General features: G+C 46.2%; 1 protein-coding gene across 1 annotated transcript; it reads right to left on the bottom strand.

The window, feature by feature from the left end:
- Window positions 1-2,994: 2,994 nt before the first annotated feature.
- nphp1 (nephronophthisis 1) lies at window positions 2,995-12,008 on the bottom strand (the record flags this gene model as incomplete). The annotated part of the gene is made up of 20 exons (XM_084461406.1): window positions 11,904-12,008; window positions 11,519-11,583; window positions 11,266-11,326; window positions 10,965-11,095; window positions 10,489-10,684; window positions 10,222-10,323; window positions 9,842-9,936; window positions 9,560-9,608; window positions 9,346-9,430; window positions 8,503-8,597; window positions 8,243-8,371; window positions 7,961-8,035; window positions 7,267-7,377; window positions 7,055-7,137; window positions 6,785-6,861; window positions 4,357-4,456; window positions 4,165-4,277; window positions 3,696-3,769; window positions 3,369-3,413; window positions 2,995-3,258 (listed from the first exon to the last, which is right to left on the bottom strand). The coding sequence occupies exons 1-20, from the start codon at window positions 11,967-11,969 to the stop codon at window positions 2,995-2,997; spliced, it is 2,016 nt and encodes a 671-aa protein (XP_084317532.1). The 5' UTR covers window positions 11,970-12,008.
- Window positions 12,009-18,860: the final 6,852 nt, after the last annotated feature.

The following is an 18,860-nucleotide window of genomic DNA, read 5'->3' as shown; positions in this document are numbered from 1 at the left end:
ACTGCTTCCACCCACAAACATCAGGAGCGCTCAAACCGGTGAACTAGTGTTTCTAATAATTAGATTATTGTTAATTAATTATTGTGAACTGGCGTTTCTAATTGTGTTCACAGTTGGCTCAACACACAGCAGGTTGTGCTGTGCAGTGCTAGACCAAATAGCACGAACAAATCAGGCTCAAGGTTGACCTTTTTTAGTGTTGCCATGCTTAATAGATTCTGTAGGTAAATAATGTGTGTTGTGATTGTGGCATGTAAACAGGCAGGCAAACAACACACAGGGATGCAGTGTGTAGGCCCAGGGGCCCAGAGGGTCACTTCACTGTGAGGAGTGAGCCGGCCACACCATGGACCGCTAGACCCACAGATCTGGTGACACAGCGAGACTCAACTCTCTCCTCTCCCTCTGCACACACACACACACACACATTCCCTCCTCCATGAGAACCCTTGCCAGCACTTCCAGCCCATACACAATGGCTGTTTGTCACAGTGGGTCCAGTTACGCACCCCAACACACACACACACACACACACACAGATATATGCTAGATGACAAGGGATATGGAGACAAGGAGATTTATTGTGTTTTGTGGCACACACCAGATGAAAAGAGATTGGTGAACGGAAATGTGCTGTTTTGTGTAATGAGAGAGAACATGACCAGATGCATAACCAGCATGAATATAAGGAGATAGAAATATTAAGTCGAGCGCTTACTGTACGTCTTCATCAAGAGTATACACACGCAGGCGGAAACGCACACACACACACACAATGATAGACAGGCAGCACATCAGGCGTGATTGAGAGGAGTGGATCAGAGCCCATCCCGGCTGTAGTATCTCCTCCAGCGCTGTACGGCTGGCTCAGCTTACCGGATCACCTTTCTGGCTGCTGCCCGCCTCCGAAATCTTACCCCCGGAAAATATCCCACCCATCTCTCCTGAACCCCTCTCTCAAGAGACAATGCGCTGCTTCTGAGAGAATGGCTGGGAACTGGGTGATCCTTCTCAGATCCCTGCTCACACAGTCACTGTTGAGAAGTGACACTACGCTTCACATTTACATCATGGAATCTGTAGAAGTTAGAACATGTATCATTGTTGTAGTAGTGTTCTGATTTTGTGAGCAGGGCCTCATTGTTAAAGAGTCTCAGGACCTCCCCCACATAGAGAAAGGCTCAATAAAAAAAGATATTGGTAAACAGACACAAAGGCCACTGAAGTCAAAAAGGGGATGGTACTCCCTACAGCCCCCTAGAGAAGTTCTATGATCCACAAGTCATATTTTGGAACTTTGTCCCATTACTTAGCTACGCACTTGAGGATGGAAGACTGTACACCTGCGTTCCGCCTCCTAAGGGTGGAGTTGTGAGATCGAGAAAGTGCTGAATCTAATATTCTTCGTGGACATCACTGCTGCGTTCGGTGCTGGTGTGACAGACATGCGTCCACAGAACACAGTAGGACCAGGCTACGTTCTCCCCCGCTGAGGAAATGTAGAGATCTCAACACTACACTGGTACTGGAATAACATGCATGGTGCAATGTGTGTCACATGAGGAACAGAATGGTTACAGTATTAAGTGATCATAAAAGGACTTGCTTATAGTGTCACTGTGGCTGAAAATGCATAATGTGTATAGTAAAGCGAAGTATTAAAGACGCCATTGTTTCCTAGAGCCGAGTTCTGCTCAGAGCTGCGTTCACTAATGTTATTGTAGTCGGTGTGAGACAATATCCTCCACCTCCAGGTCTAACAATGCTGAGGTTGCCGTCTCCATGGAAACTCCCGCCGTGGCCGGCGTCTCAGGAGCGAGCAGGAATGTTGACGAACCGGAGCAGCCGCTGGATTGTTTACCTCCAAACACTGAGGATGCGGTGTGGGTGCGGTGTGTGTGTGTGTGGGGGGGGGGGGGGGGGGGGGGAGAAACGGAGATGGGTGGAGATGTTTTTCCCGGGTCTTAACCTCTAGCGGCAGCTGGATGATGCAGGTCAGGGGGGCGCGAGTCTGGTTACTCAGAGGAAGGGGTGAATTCAGACCAGAATCAGGCTATAGACGCAGTGATGCACCCGAATCACGAGCCGTCGCCGGACCAGGGATCAAACCAAACCCAAACATTTACTACAACGCCAACAGAACATGCTTGCAATATTAGGCTCTCAAATCTCAGTCAGAGATTAAACGAATCATGGAAAAACTATGGCCTGTCCTCGCTGGAGAGCTGTCCTCTGTCCTCTGCCAGGTCTGACTGTGCTGGTCTGTCTGCTGCACTTGTTCTTTTATACCCCGCCAAGAATAGCTGTCAGACTGGATCTGTAATCATTAACCCTTGCACTGCCCTGTCACACAGTGAACCTGCTCCAACAATAGAGAGCTGGGGAGCCCTGTAACTCTCTCTCTCTGCTGATGTTGAACTACTGGGTGGACATATTATACTCTGACACCAGCCAAACCCCCCCGCCCCCTCCAGAGAATGAATAGAATAGCCTATTCACTACATCATCAGTGAAATGACTGTATGAAGGCCTGAGGAATACCTTAAGTTTCAGAGCTACTGTAGGCCTATACTGAGGGCAAGACTAAGCAGGGCCCAAGGGAGGGTGAGGCTATTCTCCAGAGAAGAAAGGTGCCCTCACGCACACCAAAACTACCTGTGTCCCACACAGAAACGGTTCATTCAGCCATAAAAAGGTCTTATCGGCATCGGCATTCCACAGCAAGTACACAATGAGAAACATTCTCCCTCCTCTTTTGCACAATGAACCAGGAGGGGATAATGACCCAGCCTCTCGTGTCTTATCTACTCCGTATCACATCTAGAGAAATGCAATGTTGATATACACTGAGTAAAGTTGTTCTTTATCTACGTCCTACTGGGTGTTTTCTCTGTGTTGTACATATACTCAGGTGTTTTATTGTAAAAGAAACACATTCAAAGATAATCTGCTGTAAATATAACTGTAAAAAAATAATAATAAAAAAGGCGTCGGCTAGCGGGCCATGTGTAAGAGGTCGTAGCTCAGCTCGGCGATATCAAAGGCCCGATGGCCTGAATGACCGCCGGGCGGGAGAGAGGCGGGCGACCGGTCGGTGTCCCCGTCCGGGTGCAGCCGGGCGTAGATGACGCGAGCCCGCTGACCCTCCACCTGGTCGTCGCCCCAGCGAGAGGCGGGCAGCTCGGCCGAGTGGAGGAGCGGGTACGCCGTGCCCATGTACACCTTCACAAACGCCCTCTTCAACAGCGGCAGGTCTCTCTGGAACACACACACACACACACACACACGCGATACGATCTCAGTATATTGACTAGCCTCACGTTCTCTGAAGTACGGTGCCACATGGGTATCAAGTGGAATGTTCTCACCTTGTTAGCCCGACTCATGTTACGCTCCGCGTCCAACCAAGATGTCTAGACGAACAAACAATGTTGATATCCGTCAGAGGGATGTGCAGCGTAGAGATACAATAACAATACACTCTCTATAATACACCAATCAACATAATAATGGGCTCACTGTTTCCAGAGAGCTCAAAATGTCTTTCCAAGCAAAGTAAACATTCCCGTGATAGGATAGTCAGAGTTGCCAGGGCGTGGCACCTGGAGCGCTGGGAGGGAACGTCAGGATATCTCGTCCCTGTTCCCAGTTTCCTGTCAGCGGGATACGGCGTAACGTCACAGGGACATACTCACCCTGAGGGCGTCCAGAAGGTCTGGCTGGTCCACCACCTCCGAGAACGTGGCCAGCAGGGGACTGCAGATCACATCTGTGCATGCGTGTGTGTGTGTGTGTGTGTGTGTGTGTGTGTGTGTGTGTGTGTGTGAGGGAAAGGGAGGAAATTAAACTGACCCACATCAGTACAGAGCAGAATTCTTTACATCTGACCCCCCCCCCAATAAACGGGGTTAATACAGTACTCTATTCTAAGCATTAATCTATGTCTTTGAATAGCATGTCCTTATCTGATCAAAGATAGATTTATAGATAGATAGATAGATAGATAGATAGATATAGATAGATAGATAGATAGATAGATAGATAGATAGATAGATAGATAGATAGATAGATAGATAGATAGATACAGTAGATAGATGAATCAGCACTTTTAGTACACCATGAACTGCCTGACGTGTGTGTGTGTCTGTGTGTGTCTTCATATACCTGCATTCTGCATGGTAGCCCTGTCCATCAGCAGTGTATCAGCCAGCAGCTGTCTGTGCAGAGCCAGCAGGTGAATACAGCTCAGACAGCCCATCAGCGTGTCTGGAAGAACACTGACCGAGACCACAGACAGACATGTGTTAACAACAACAACAACAACACAACAACAACAACAACAACAACAACACTCACCTGAGCTGAGCCCGGGTGCGAGTATTGGCTGACTTTAGTTTGACAACGAGTTTGGGCTGTTTCCTGGCCTGCAGCATCTGCTGGAGGGCACTCCCTGTGGCTGGAGGAAGTGCAGCGGTCAGAAGGTCATCGCACGTGAACTCACCGACCTGGGGCCTCATTTATCATTGAGGTACGCCTTCTTTTACACGGTCTTTTTCGCGAGTTCAGGCGTACGCCATTTGCCCCCCCCATATTGCGATTTATCAAGCCGTAAGGGCGAAAATTTAGTCGCCTTTCTCCGCGCTTTTGTAGGACACCTCTCCAGTTGGCGTACCGATTTACACGGTGTTCTACGCCCTTCTTGAACACAGGGGGAACTGGCGACGCAGGTGGTGCGTCGGTGAATTACTATGTTTGACGGAGAGAATAAGAGCGACAGTTCATGAACGCACAATCATGTAGGCTACTAGGCCAATTCAGCACAAACATATATCGCAATGCAAGATTAGACGTGTCCTCTAACCGGCTCATTCATGGTTCGATATGGATTTGTTCCCCAAACTGTACCTATGCGCTGTCCCAAACCCTTCCGCGCTATATGTCACACACTTAATGCAGGCACTCCATCAAACGGCAATAATTGACCAATTAGATTGTCATTAATATGTGATCATGTGGACCTGTTTGCTCTTTGGTAAGCATATAAATGACAGTCCTCCTGTGCGTAATGCGAGCCTAAATGAATCCGGCGCTACTCGGCCTACTGGCGGAGATAGAACTCCAAAGAGGTGACGGCGATGGCGACTGCACCCACATAAGGGCACCATCAGTGAATGAATACGTCTATGTGAATCGCTAAAATGTGCACACTAGAAATACCCAAATCATATGTGACGCCGACATGCTCATCACAAGTGTAGTGGCACGGTGGCCTGGCTCCACGCATGACTCATTCATCCTGGCGCACAGCAGGGTAGGGGCTAGACTGGAGGCAGGCGCTGCGCGTGACGGCTGGCTTGGTGTGTGCATAGCCAAGATACATATTCTTTGTCTTATTTACTTTAATCTTTATTAGCATTTTCCATCCATACAACGACAATACCATAAAACATAAAAACTTAGCCTACAATAACAGCTTATGGGTACTTCCATCCATGCAGCTTTTTTTTCTTACTCAAATATGACAATTTTAATATTAGTGGTATCATCACACTTCCTTCTATAATCCATCCCTTTTTCCCATCTCCCTTCAAACTTTCCTTCATGCATCCTCAATGCATGCGTGAACCTCTCCCTAACATACATCTCCTCCACAACACCCAGCCACTGCTCCTTGGTTGGGCGTTCCACCTTATACCAAGCCCTCGTTATTGTCTTTTTACTAGCAACCAATAGTACTTTCACTAGGTATCTGTCCCCTCCTTGTACATCATCCCGTGTTATGTTTGCCAAGATATATATTCAAAGCTGATAAGAAGGTGGAGGCCGGCGCGCTGGAGGTGATGGCACTGGAGGTCGTGGCGCTGGAGGTGGAGGGTACAACTCGCGGGGGCACGACCGTCAGGTCAAGGACCACTGCAGACTCCCCCTCCTCTGAGTCCCACCCCACGTCAGAGTCTGGAGAAACAATTTCAGTCATTTTCCTTGAGTTTGTCTGTTAACTTGATTATGCATTAAACATTTTATTGTGTAGCCATATTCAATTGATATGTTTTTCTGTTGGCAGCCAAATAAATGCTTAAGTGTGATTTACCGGGTGATTTAGATGAGTCTTAATAATGTGGTCTAACATTATGAAGTGGTCATCTGTGTTATCGTTCCCTGTTTTTGGTCCTGAATCAATCATAGCCTACCACAGAATGTGTGGAATGTTTGCTTCATTGCCACATAATACAGCATGTCCGTGTAGCCTACGCCACGAAACGTAGGCTACAGTAGAAACGTACAGTAGGCTACCTCAACTGTAGGAGCAATCAGACAAATGTAGGCTCGTACAAATAGCTTACCTTCCGAAGATGATTTTCTTTCCTCGCGTGGACCTCACCAACAAGCACATGCACCTCCGTCTCCGAAAAGTTTCTCTTCTTTCCGCGTTTGTCTGTTCTAATGCTCCACGCTATATTATGTCGGTTCCTTCCGGGGTATCCCCGTTGTGCTGTCATAGTTTTGACCATATATGGTTGGATTTGGGCGTGGAGAGGGCGGAACACGGGGCGCGTGCGCGTACGCTCTCCTCCCCGCCAGTCTCGGATTTCTCGTGCAGAAAAGGGCATACGACCTTTTTGATAGATCCGAAAAGCGTGTAAATATTCTCGTCGTACGCTACATTGTGCATTTTCCGCGTTTTCGTCGTACGCCCTCTTTTACACCTGAATTTACACGCTCTTTGATAAATGAGGCCCCAGAGTGAGCGTTTTCAAGAACAACAACCTTTGAACCTTTTTACCTCCATGTGACACAGAAGGATCCACTGGTACATCCTTCTCATAGGGGGTACCTCCATTTACCGTCAGCTCGTAGGTCCTGTATGCACACACGCACACACGCACACACGCACACGCACACACGCACACACACACACAAACACACACACACACACACACACACACGCACACACACACACGCACACACACACACACACACACACAGATTCTGTAAGGGGCACAGTGGGTAGTAGTATACCTGGGACTAGGGAGGTGTGTGTTAGATAGTTTACCTGGAGGGCAGAGGTGCTCCACTGGCATCAAACAGCTTGAGGAAGGCCCAGCCACAGCTCAGGTCTCCTCTCTCCCCTGTAGACTAGAGAGAGAGAGGGAGGGAGGGAGGGAGGGGGGGCGTGTCTACTTCATACAGCGAGCCAACCAGGAATCACTCAAAGGGCACAGCCAGTCAGGCTAGCCCACATAATCTCCAGAGTACAATGCTTACGTTGCGTATGAAGGTGACCCCCAGCTCGAACAGGATGCCCAGGTCAGGAGAGCCAGAGTCGCAGCGCAGGAAACAGTCTCCATCCAGCAGGCTGGCCAGAGGCCCGGTCATCTGTGGGTTCAAACGAGAGGGAGGGTTCTGACCTTTGGCATATGACGCCCGCTCGCCACCCCCTCTCTCCTGTGCAGACCAGAGAGGAGGTCTGGAGAACGTGTGAGGTACTGGTGGAGAACGTGTGAGGTACTGGTGTAGAACGTGTGAGAGGTACTGGTGTAGAACGTGTGAGGTACTGGTGGAGAACGTGAGAGGTACTGGTGTAGAACGTGAGAGGTACTGGTGGAGAACGTGTGAGGTACTGGTGGAGAACGTGTGAGGTACTGGTGGAGAACGTGTGAGGTACTGGTGGAGAAGGTGAGGTACTGGTGTAGAACATGTGAGGTACTGGTGTAGAACGTGTGAGGTACTGGTGTAGAACGTGAGAGGTAATGGTGGAGAACGTGTGAGGTACTGGTGTAGAACGTGTGAGGTACTGGTGTAGAACGTGTGAGGTACTGGTGGAGAACGTGTGAGGTACTGGTGTAGAACGTGTGAGGTACTGGTGGAGAACGCGTGAGGTACTGGTGGAGAACGTGTGAGGTACTGGTGGAGAATGTGTGAGGTACTGGTGTAGAACGCTTGAGAGGTGTGGTGATACCCTCGGGGAGAACGTCCAGGTCTTGGGACTCTTGGAGTTGTAGGTGGCTCTGACCGTGTGGATGTTACTCAGCACCTGACAGGGGGACGCAGAGAGACAGTCAGACAGACGGACATTAGCCCAAGGTGGGGGTCAACGGGGTCAGCTTAACCCACAGAGCAGTTCTTGTATAGAGTGGGGGACTCCAATTCACCCCCTCACCTCCCACAGACCCTCTCAGAGCTCAGGTATTTGAAAATGACTTCAAATACTATTTGACCCCGACGTGGGCCTGACCGTCACCTTGACTCCATCAAAGGCACAGAGGCGGATGTGGCGACTGAGGACGTGAACTCCGACCCCGGGGGTAGGGATCATCCTGCAGCTCCACAAGCTCACACGCACAGATGACCTCACCGCCCTAGCGCGCACCTGGAGAGCAGAGTCAAGTTGCGTCAAGTCAAACGTAACGCTTTGAGTCCAGCATGTAAAACATTATGAGCTCAAACCACTGAAGTCAAACTCAAAATAGCACTATATGACCTCTTTGTCTCAAGGCTCACCTTGCCTGTGTCTGGATCCATGAAGAGGTCTTTGAAGGACAGTTTGGATTGGCTAAGCTCCGGCTGGATATAGCGACCTCCTCTGTATGCAACGCCTGGGAGAGACGGAGAACACAGACAGCGATCATAGGAACGTGCCGGATGTACCCCTGTCTTCAACCTCATGTTTACATTATAGTTCCTGTTCCAAGATCCACTGAAGATGTCGAGTATGAAGAACATGTGACCCGAAGACCAGTGGGCTGAGCATGTGTAACTCTCACGCCTCATTGATTATTGTCTTCTGGCTTGTAATGGGGGCGAGTGTGTGTGTGTGTGTGTGTGCGTGTGTGTGTGCGTGTGTGTGTGGTTAGGTTAGGGTTAAGGTTAGAGTTAGGGGTCAAAGGTTATGTTTAGGGTTAGGTTTACATTTTAAGGTTTAGGGTCCTCACAAGGACATAAATGCTAAATTGTGTGTGTGTGTGTGTGTGTGTGTGTGTGTGTGTGTGTGTGTGTGTGTGTGTGTGTGTGTGTGTGTGTGTGTGTGTGTGTGTGTGTGTGTGTGTGTGTGGCTATGCAGGGAAGATAATGGGTCAGTGGGTGGAGCTAAGACGTGGGCGTTCCTTATCTGCCACATCCAATCCAGACAAACAGATACCAGCTCTATCAGCTGAGGCATGGCTGTAGGCTCTCCAGGGCTGGGCTGCTACAGACACACACACTTTCTGGGGATGGAGGGCCAGGGTCCTAAAGATAGATACAACTCCTAGATCTGGACTTGTCCATTCTCCTCTGTCATTATCTGCCTCTCAGAGAGTTGGTTGACAGCTACTGTAGTCAGAGAGGCTGATCTGGTCCTCTCACTTTCCTCCAGCAGCTTGGAGAGAGTCGATGGCCGGAATCCTGCAGGGATGGCCCCCATGGCCGACAGCACATCAGTGGTATCAATCTGTGGATCCCACACACCCACACGCCCATACGTTTTCACTGGGACAAATGAAGCGCCTCCACTCTTTAACAATATCAATTGCCATTCAACAGAACAGAGTGGTGTTTTCAGGGCAGCAGTTGATCGTACCTCTGTGACAGCCTTTCTCACGGTGGCCCAGTTGGACTGGAGAGCACTGCTGTTAGGGTACAAAGTCTTATGAGACAAGCTGAAAGAGCTGATATCATTCATCTGGATTATCTAGTGTACAATAACTTCTCATGTACGTTTGTGCTATTCACTTTATCAAGACCAACGACAACAAATTGAAAGTCCTAATGTTACAGGATGCATCGTCATGAATTTTGAACATGATTGGGGAACAATATCTTTGTGAACAGTGCCCCCTGGTGTTCGAAAAGGGAATCTCACCTCTGCTTCTCTTTGGCTTCATCAAGCTCCTCTCCTTCATCCTCTGACTCCTCTTCATCATCATCCTCATCAGCCTCGTCAACTAGCAAGTACTTCTGAAACATGTTAACACGTTGCTTTTTAGTGGTAGCAAATTGTAGGCCTACTTATCCACATGGAGCACTTATTAGCAATGTCATGAACTGCCCATTTATGACTCAATTCGTTGAAGCATGGTGCTGATAACTCTGTATCTTCAAGTTTGATACATGCTCAAATCTAGGATAAATATATAAAATATTCAATCATTCATTCATTTATTCATTCATTCGAATATCAGTTGCCCACTCACAAGTGATTCTCAACGTCATACTGCTAAATAGTTACTAACTGTACAGTACCTCCAGGTAGGTTTTGGGGACCAGCCCCTTTCTGCCCATGGGGTCCTGAGCTAACCACCAGCCATCCTCATATTTCTTGAGGATCTTCAGCACCTCACCTTCCTGAAACCACAGAACCCAGAACCATTAGTCAGGCAATGATACTTTTTTTCCCCAAAGAATAATCAATTTCCTGGCTTGTCCAGGAAAATGTCTCATACAACTACCAGTTTCATCTGACATATAGAATATAGAGCACTGTGTGAATTAAGTGAGCAGGAAGCTCACTGTGATGGTGAGGTCTCCCTCCTGGTGGCCTTTCAAGGCACTAATGGAGATGTAGATGTTGTCTCCCGGTTCCGGGATCTCTCCCTCTGCATTTTCATCATCATCGTCATCATCATCGTCTTCATCCTCATCCTCACTCTCCTCATCTTCCTCTTCCTCACTATCTTCCTCCTGGGCTTGGGAAGGCCCAGCCTCACTGTTGGACAAATTTTACAATGTGAGAAAACAAAGTGAAAAACCTTAAGCTCGCAGAAATGTTTTAGTTGTTGTTTATTTCTGTCATCCACTACCCACAGTGTCAGTGACATGAGTCAGACCTTGCAGTATCATACATCCACATAAAGTGTGTAAATCTTCTCTATGTATAGTCTCTATGGGGGATCTGCAGCTGTGTTTTCAAAGATGCTATATAAATAAAGTTGTTTATTATTATTATTATTATTATTATTATTGTTATTATTATCTCCGCCACTCACCCTGTGTCTAGTCTCTGGACTGGAGAGATCTCCAGGGATAGGGCATTCAGCTGCTCCTCTAAGCCCAGCAGACGTCTCTGCTCCTCCTGCCACCTCTGGTCGTAGTTACCCACTGGGGCTGGCTCATCAGCCTGGAGAGAGGCGGGCAGATAGCAGGACATACATGAAAAGACTTAAGTCTAACAGTCCTTAACTGTAAGGACAATGCACAACAATAAATTAATTAGCTATGTGTACATACTGTATATGATACTTGCAAATAATTACTGTTTTAAACTGAGACAAAATATTTAATACTTACTTTTGTTAACTTCTTTAGCGTCTTCGTTGTCTCCTCCAAGGAACTCTGTAAGTGTTTGCACCTGCAAGTTGAAAATGCAGTGCTGTGAGGTAGCTAGCTACAGTCACCATAGCTACAATGAAAGCTAGAGAGAATTATGGTGATGACTGATATCTCTTATTTTCTGGGGTAGTAGGGTTTATGAGAAATGAAGGACGGTGGACTGCCTAGTCCTAGTGATGTCCTTGTGGTGCTACTTTAACCCTCACGTTACCTCTCTGGAGCCTCCGCGCTCTCTAGTCCATCCGGCTGCCGCACATCCTTCCTGAGACTGTCAACCTTGTAAACAGTGAAAGGTAGAACACATCATTGCGATGGAAACCAATGTCTTGAAACGTGTTATAATGACTTTCGCGGCTACTCAAGGTAGCTACAGTAGCTAGCTACAAGACTAGCTCAGCTAACGTTAAGCTACTTAGTCTACATTTGTTTGTCTACATAGCTAGTTATGCACTTAAAACTAGCTACCTTAAAATCAACAAAACTATCTGCACAGCTAACACGTTCAAGCTGGTCTAGCTAGCTAACGTTAGTAGCGTTTACGTTTAAACCTATCTACTTACTTACTAACAACCTTTTTGACAAGTCTAGGGACAAACCTGTTTTTTTATTTCATCCGTCTGTCTCTGCAAAGTTTGCAAAGGGCCTTTCCTTTTAGGAGCCATTATGTGTAAGCTATTTTGTTAAAAACTATTCAGATCCCAGCATCTCTGTAAACCATGGATGGCACAGACGCTTTTCTGGTCGCTAAGCACCACTTCCGGTCTTCACTAATACATTTCAAAATAAAGGTCCCCCCAAGCTTGATATCAGAGAACTCATTAGGCTGCACTCTATTGAGAACGATGGTTGCGAATTGTAACCCTAGTTCACGGGTCTGTAATCTGCGGCTCCGGAGCCAGATGCGGCTCTTTAGCCCCTCTCCAGGGGCTCCCTGGCTTTGACAAAAATGATATGGCAATGAATAACTAAATAAATATATGAATACACTTATTTATTAATAAAATAAATGGTCATGTTGCCATTTAAGTTAGCTAACTAGCAGCAGAAAAGCTAACCCAGCACAAATTGGTGCATAAAAATTCACCAGAATGCAGGAAATTACTTGTTTGACCATGGATGTATTAATAGAACGTGATTCTAGAATCGTGATTAATAGAATGTGTTTGACACTCAAAATTTCCTGGAGGAGGACCCCAGACAACCCCCTCCCTTAAAGGGGTAGTGTGCTATTTTGGACATTAAGCCCTATTTGTGGTCTGTCTACCATGAACCTGAAACAGAGACCATCATTTCACTGAATGTTCCAGTATCGATACCTGGCTGACCTATGCAGCTCACTGGGCTACAATGGAAGTAAATGGGGCATATGTAAATACAGGGTGTACAGGGCATACAGGGTGTAATCTTACCAGTCTCAGAATGCTCTCCTGTGAAATATATCGCAATCCAAATGTTTTTACGTATGTTTTTTACGTACTATGTTTGGCATGGCTTGGACATAAGCATTCCCCTGGCGCTTGTTTTCACTGCTCCCATGGTGGACTATGTCAAGTCATGCCAAACACGTAACAATATTTGGATTGCATTACATTTCACAGGAGAGCAGTCATATTAAGAGATCAATCTCGTGATTTATGAATCGATTATTGTTAATTCAAGTGAAGATTGATTATGAATCATGAAATCTTTTTTTTTCAACCCAGTCCTATACACAAGCTCCTTTGACACGGAATAGTAGCCTAACAAAATGTGCTTCACTTTAGATATAGGCCGTGTAGATAGACTTTAGATATAGGCCGTGGAATTAGACGTTGTGCAATAAAATGTGTAATAAAAATCAAATTAAAGTCGCAAGCAACAATGAGACGAGGTCCTACGGTTACACGCCTTTAAGACTGACAGACAGGGTGAGACTGACCAGACAGACCTGGGGCCTCATTTATCAAAGAGCGTGTAAATTCAGGTGTAAAAGAGGGCGTACGACGAAAACGAGGAAAAGGCGAAATGTCGCGTACGACGAGAATATTTACACGCTTTTCGGATCTATCAAACATGGCGTACACGCTGCTGCGCCGATTCCTCAATGAAAAATCCGACGGTGGCGTAGAAGAGAGCGGACGTGCACGCGCCCCGTGTTCCGCCCTCGCCACGCCCAAATCCAACCATATATGGTCAAAACCATGAGTGGCCAAACGTGGTTTCCCGGAAGGAACCGACATAATATAGCGTGGAGAAAAAAAGGCAAGACAATTACGTTTATGGAAAAACGCGGAAAGAAGAGAAACTTTTCGGAGACGGAGGTGCATGTGCTTGTTGGTGAGGTCCACGCGAGGAAAGAAAATCATCTTCGGAAGGTAAGCTATTTGTACGAGCCTACATTTGCCTGATTGCTCCTACAGTTTAGGTAGCCTACTGTACGTTTCATGGATCCTGTATTTGGCGTAGGCTACACGGACATGCTGTATTATGTGGCTGTGAGGAAAGCAAACATTCCACACATTCTGTGGTAGGCTATGATTGATTTAGGACCAAAAACAGGGAACGATAACACAGATGATCACTTCATAATGTTAGACCACATTAAACATTTTCCCCTCTGGGAAATGAAGACTCTCATCTAAATCACCCGGTAAATCACACTTAAGCATTTATTTGGCTGCCAACAGAAAAACATATCAATTGAATATGGCTACACAATGAAATGTTTAATGCATAATCAAGTTAACAGACAAACTCAAAGAAAATGACTGAAATTGTTTCTCCAGACTCTGACGTGGGGTGGGACTCAGAGGAGGGGGAGTCTGCAGTGGTCCTTGACCTGACGGTCGTGCCCCCACCGGTTGCAGCCTCCACCTCCAGCGCCACGACCTCCGGTGCCTCCACCTCCAGCGCGCCGGCCTCCACCTCCAGTGCCATCTCCAGCGCCTCCATCTCCGTCTCCACCGCCCACGCCTCCACCTCCGGCGGCCAGCGTCCCTGCCTCAAGGGTCCCTGAGGGCTGGGCTTCCTCTCAGACGCTGTGCTGGAGGCTCATGACCCTAGAGGCCCAGAGGGACATGGCAGAAGGGATTGGGGCAGTTGTGCAGCAGTTGGTGGAGGTCACCACATTACACCACCAGAGCCAACAGGACATCCTCACTGCACTTCATTCCCACACATGCTGTCACGGACCTCACACAGTCACTCACTACCACACTCACGGACCTCACATATGCACTCACAAACGCACTCACACACCTCACACAGTCACCCACCAACAGACAATAAAATGGTAACAATGTGAACCTTACTTTGTCTTCATAGCTGGCGCATGACCTCAGCGCGGGCCCTTTGGCCCCGCTGGTAACCCTCATGACGGGGAGGGGGCTGAGGGCTTGGGTCCTCATTTTGTGGTGGGGTCTTGACTGGTTCTCATTCTTATCAGCTTTGAATATATATCTTGGCAAACATAACACAGGATGATGTACAAGGAGGGGACAGATACCTAGTGAAAGTACTATTGGTTGCTAGTAAAAAGACAATAATGAGCGCTTGGTATAAGGTGGAACCCCCAACCAAGGAGCAGTGGCTGGGTGTTGTGGAAGAGATTTATGTTAGGGAGAAGTTCACGCATGCATTGAGGATGCAGGAAGGAAAGTTTGAAGGGAGATGGGAAAAATGGATGGATTATAGAAGGAAGTGTGATGATACCACTAATATTGAAATTGTAATATTTGATTAAGAGAAAAAAGCTGCATGGATGGAAGTACCCATAAGCTGTTATTGTAAGTTTTTATGTTTTATTGTATTGTCGTTGTATGGATGGAAAATGCTAATAAAGATTAAAGTAAAGAAGAAAAAGAATATATCTTGGCTATGCACACACCAACAAGCCAGCCGTCACGCGCAGCGCCCGCCTCCAGTCTAGCCCCTACCCTGCTGTGCGCCAGGATGAATGAGTCATGCGTGGAGCCAGGCCACCGTGCCACTACACTTGTAATGAGCATGTCGGCGTCACATATGATTTGGGTATTTATAGTGTGCACATTTTTGCGATTCACATAGACGTATTCATTCAATGATGGTGCCCTTATGTGGGTGCAGTCGCCATCGCCGTCACCTCTTTGGAGTTCTATCTCGGCCAGTAGGCCGAGTAGCGCCGGATTCATTTAGGCTCGCATTACGCACAGGAGGACTGTCATTTATATGCTTACCAAACAGCAAACAGGTCCACATGATCACATATTAATGACAATCTAATTGGTCAATTATTGCCGTTTGATGGAGTGCCTGCATTAGGTGTGCGCATAGGTTAAGTTTGGGGAACAAATCCATATCGGACCATGAGCCGGTTAGAGGACACGTCTAATCTTGCATTGCGATATATGTTGGTGCTGAATTGGGCTATTAGCCTACATGATTGTGCGTTCATGAACTGTCGCTCTTATTCTCTCCATCAAACATTGTAATTCACCGACGCACCACCTGCGTCGCCAGTTCCCCCTGTGTTCAAAAAGGGTGTGGAAAACCGTGTAAATCGGTACGGCTACTTGAGAGGTGTCCTACAAAAGCGCGTAGAAAGGCGACTACATTTTCGCCCTTTCGGCTTGATAGATCGCGCTGTGGGGGGGGGGGGGGGGGGAAATGGCGTACGCCTGAAATCGCGGAAAAGACCCGTGTAAAAGAAGGCGTACCTCAATGATAAATGAGGCCCCTGGTAAATCCAACAAGACCAGCCAATGATCAGCCGTGGTTTGTAGCTGACTCTCACTGGATTTACCAGTAGAGTATGACATCTAGCCTGTATTGAGGTCATTGTATCACACATTTACCATGGGCGTAATTTTACATACCATCCAGCTGCAGATTGACAAACAGGGTTTTATTGATTGATTGATTGATTAATAATAATATTAATAATAACAATACTACACTATGTAGCCTATATAGCACTTTTCATACAACTAGCTCAAAGTGCTTCAAATAAAAAGACGTCAAATAAACAACAAGCAGGTAAATAAGATGGAAGACAAAACACAATAAGAGATGAAGATAAGAAATCAAGTAAAATACAGTGTAAAATTACAATTTAATAAAATATTGTGCTGGAGATAAAATAAAGAAAAGTACAGTAGCCTGCAAGTGCAAAAGGAGCTAGTTAAAAGCTTAAGTGAAGAGATACGTTTCTAGCTTTCTTTTAAAACTATTTAGCGAGCTGGCTTCCCTGATATCTGTATTGTGTTCCATAGCTTTGGGCCATAATTGACAACGGCTGCACTCCTGATCGGCCGACTGTTGTTGCTGGGAACTTCTAGTAAACCAGCAGTGGATTATCGCAATGTTCTTGAAGGCGCGTAATTGACAAGGGAGTTAGCAATGCTTGGTCCATTAAAGCCCATTAAGGGCTTTGTATATAAGGAGGAGGACCTTAAAATCAACTCTAAATGTTACTGGAAGCCAATGTAAAGCATTTAAGACTGGACAAATGTGCTCTCTCCTCTTGGTTTTTGTTAACAGTGGGCCTGCAGAGTTTTGAATGAGTTGAAGTCTCTCAGTGGTTTTGGGGGGAGGCCAGTGAAGAGTGCATTACAGTAATCAAGTCAGCTTGAAATAAAAGCATGAATCAAATGTTCTGCATCCGTTTGCATATGGCCGTACCTTAGCTATTTCTAAGGTGGGAATATGAAGTTTGAGGTCACATTGTTAGCTATATTAGCGTTAGCCCTATTTTGCTAGTTATGGCTTCGGTAGGGATTTTGATAGCTTCTTCATATTATTATCATGTAATCTCTGGTTATACTGTAGGCTATTGGTAGCTCAGAGTAACTGTAGCCTACTTTGTTTTATTTTTATGTTCATTATGTTCTGTTGTCCAAGTAGGCTATGATTTAGTCCACGTTCTTGTTGGCTACAAATGTGTGTTATCGGTGATAGACTGCATTTACCGTTTTCGGCCACAGGAGGGCAGCAACAGGCTTAGACAGACTGTTCCTGGCTCAGTTTCAGCAATGCAATTAGTATTTGAGTTCTTTATTATTTCAGAGACCACACACTCACTAACCAGGTTTCCCGATAAAGAACCTTCTTAAGGAACCCTTCTTAAGCAACTCTTTGCATGGAAGTTAAGAAGTACTTTGGAGTTAAGTGCTTCTTAACACGTTCGGGAAACCCGGCCACTGTCTGTTAATGTAAGTGAAGAGAATTGAAAGGTCAAATAATTCTTATTACCTGTTTAAAAAGTAGTAGTACTGTCACAATACTGAGGAAAGCTTGCGTGCAACGAGCGCATGTATGCTCTCACTCACTTAAGAAACTGGGCTCAGCATCATGATCATGATCACAAGTTTATAGAGTTTACATATTTTTAAGCAATGGTAGTGTCTTCTTTTCATGTCAGTGAGTCAAACAAAATTGATAATGCATGGGTTGTGTCTTTTGTCTTTTCCCACATGTGACCTTCATTCCTGTCTGGGCTGATCATCGACCACTATGTTCCTCTGATCTGGAATAAAACAAGTGCAGAGGTAGTGTTGTTTTCTCTTTCAATGTCTAGTTAATAGAGTAAACAGTGAACAATTGGGGGGGGGGGATTTAAAAAAGGGGGTACCACATATAACATTTGTTATAATTCCTAAACCGTTCACCTGATTTGGATGTAAATTTTGATGGATTTTGGAGAGATTAGCATATAACATATATGTGTGCCCTGTAGTTTCTAGAGGGTTGTCAACACGCACTGGTAAATATACAATAGCTGTTCTGCCAACCAGGCCTAGCAGAAGGGTCATGCTAAGGGGTCAACTTTGGGAGTGCAGACTAGGAGAGAGGCCTAATCCCACCATCTAATATCTTATTTAGAAAGAAGGCCCTCCTGATAGTCATAAATTCATTAATGGTTGAAGTCTAGGCGTTGCATCATACATATTAATAACAGATGTATCTGCCATGTCAGAGAAACGTTTAGGACGAGTCACAGGTGGACCCCTAGTTTGGCCCCCTGGTTTGGCCCCCTGGTGAGGTGGTCTGCAATTCATGATGCAAGCATTTCAAAGAAAGAAGAAAAAAGCTCCTATCCTAAAACCTAGATTCACTATTATTTGGTTGCAAGCATTTTTCTTTTAAATGACCCCGAGACCCATGTTGGTAAGGGCAACGGGTGTCTGCCTGTCAAGCTACGGTGTGATTTGGATGTTAGCCCATGTCTGTACCTCGCTCTCAGCATCGCTGTCCTCCCTGCGTTTCATTGCTCTCCTCTCTCGTTGACTGTTCTGGTCAGCTGCCGGCAGCTACACCAGAGCTCTTAGCTTCCAATTTATAATGACTGTACTTATGACATTTCTGCTTGTTTGGAGTAAAACAATCACAAAATGATGTTTTATAACTGGATTTAAAAATGCTTTAATAAATTATTGTATTTCATAAGCTTTCTGATGTTGTCTGTATCTTGTGGACTTCTGTGATGTAAACACAAACACGTACAACATTATTTATTTCACAACTTGCAGCCATACCCCACCTCCCTATGGCAAAATTATTGTTTTGATAAACAAGGGATTGGCCTGCAGAGGGTATGG

The sequence above is a fragment of the Borostomias antarcticus genome (genome assembly GCF_949987555.1).
Source record: "Borostomias antarcticus genome assembly, chromosome: 2".
NCBI classification, from domain to species: Eukaryota; Metazoa; Chordata; class Actinopteri; order Stomiiformes; family Stomiidae; genus Borostomias; species Borostomias antarcticus.
The sequence above is the reverse complement of the archived record's forward strand: the minus strand, read 5'-3'. Positions and strand labels throughout refer to the sequence as shown.